Source organism: Dipodomys ordii, unplaced genomic scaffold (genome assembly GCF_000151885.1).
Source record: "Dipodomys ordii isolate 6190 unplaced genomic scaffold, Dord_2.0 Scaffold18, whole genome shotgun sequence".
NCBI classification, from domain to species: Eukaryota; Metazoa; Chordata; class Mammalia; order Rodentia; family Heteromyidae; genus Dipodomys; species Dipodomys ordii.
In genome coordinates this window covers 8,382,147-8,383,521 of record NW_012267234.1, presented here as the reverse complement: position 1 = coordinate 8,383,521, position 1,375 = coordinate 8,382,147, and the positions used below count along the sequence as shown (strand labels likewise).

Here is a 1,375-nt window from a genome sequence, read left to right as displayed (position 1 = left end):
TTTTTTTTTTCCTGGCACTACTGGTGTTTAAACACTAACCTTTGTGCTTGCTAAGCAGGCACACGTCCACCGAGCCACGCCTCCAGTTCAATATCTGCTCTTTATAACTGCCATTCCCCACGGGTTTGTGAGTCAGAAAATCATTCACTGACTCAGAACCATATCTCCAAGCCTCGGTTTCTCCACCTCAAATAATGATCACAGATGTCTCATTGTTGTGAGGAGCCCATACAATCAGAGGTCTAAAAGCTGGACAAATGTGAGGCACCAGCTGGACACCCTCAGTTCATTCCTGTAATCCTAGCTTCTCAGGAGGCTAAGATCTGAGGATCTCAGTTCAAAGTTCTCCCTGGCAGGAAAGTCTATGAGACTCTTACCTCCAGTTAACCAGCAAAAGCCAGAAGGAGAGCTGAGACTGGGAATATGTCTTAGTGGTACAGTGTGTGCCTTGTGTATGCATGAGGCCCTGGGTTTGATTCCTCAGTACTACATAAACAGAAAAAGCCAGAAGTGGCACTGTGGCTCAAGTGGTAGAGTGCTAGCCTTGAGTAAAAGAAGCTCAGGGATAGTGCCCAGGCCCTTAGTTCAAGCCCTAGGATGGAAGGGATGGGGGAGGGAGGAGAGAAAGAAAAGAAAAAAGGAAGAAAGAATAGAAAAGAAAAGAAACAACTGGTGTGGGCTAATGCACAAACCATCACTAGCTACATACTTAAAGACAGACTCAGTAGAAAGCCGCGCTCGCGCGGACCCCGCGCAGCCTCCCGATCTCCCGAGTCAAAACTTTCTTGGAAGAAGAGAAACGGGGATGAAGGGAAACCGGGCGAGGGGCACCGAGCGCGGGGTCGGAAAGTGTTCCTCCAAGGCAGGGAACCCGACGTACCTGCAGCAGCAGAAGCAGGAGCGCAAAGAGGCGGCGGCACGGAGCGCCCATGGCGGGCGGGCGGGCGGGCGGGTGCCGAGCGCCGGCGGAGGTCCGGTGAGGTCCGGTGAGGTCCGGACCGGCTGGAGCCTGGCCGGGGCTTCCGTGTGCTCACAGGTGCTCGGCGGCTCCCGACGCCAGAAAGCTTCTAGACAGGGCAGCGGCGCCCAGGTGTGCCTCGAAAGCCACGCCCTCGGAGCCGCTGATTGGCTGAAGGTGCACCTGCGGGCCACAGCCAATGATTGGCGCAAGCCGCGGAATAGGGGCGGGCTCCGGGACAGGCTCCACCCACCCCAGCCTTGGCAGGGACTTCACTGGTCCGCTCTGGGTAGGATGGAGGGTTATTGACCCCCGCGCCCCCCCCCTCCCTCCCGGGCTATGGCTCCACCACGTTCGAATCCCGACCCTGCGAACGAGTCACGAAGACCTGAGTTCAAAATGTATCATTTTTTTTTT

General features: G+C 55.6%; 1 protein-coding gene across 1 annotated transcript in view; it reads right to left on the bottom strand.

Moving 5' to 3' along the window:
- Nucleotides 1–980, bottom strand: part of Cdh1 (cadherin 1, type 1) — a 91,170-nt gene extending 90,190 nt beyond the window's left edge. Inside the window, exon 1 of the mRNA XM_013012612.1 lies at nt 881–980. Coding sequence (XP_012868066.1) covers nt 881–931 — 51 coding nt within the window. The 5' untranslated portion in view covers nt 932–980. The remainder of the gene's footprint in view (nt 1–880) is intronic.
- Between the last annotated feature and the right edge of the window lie 395 nt (nt 981–1,375).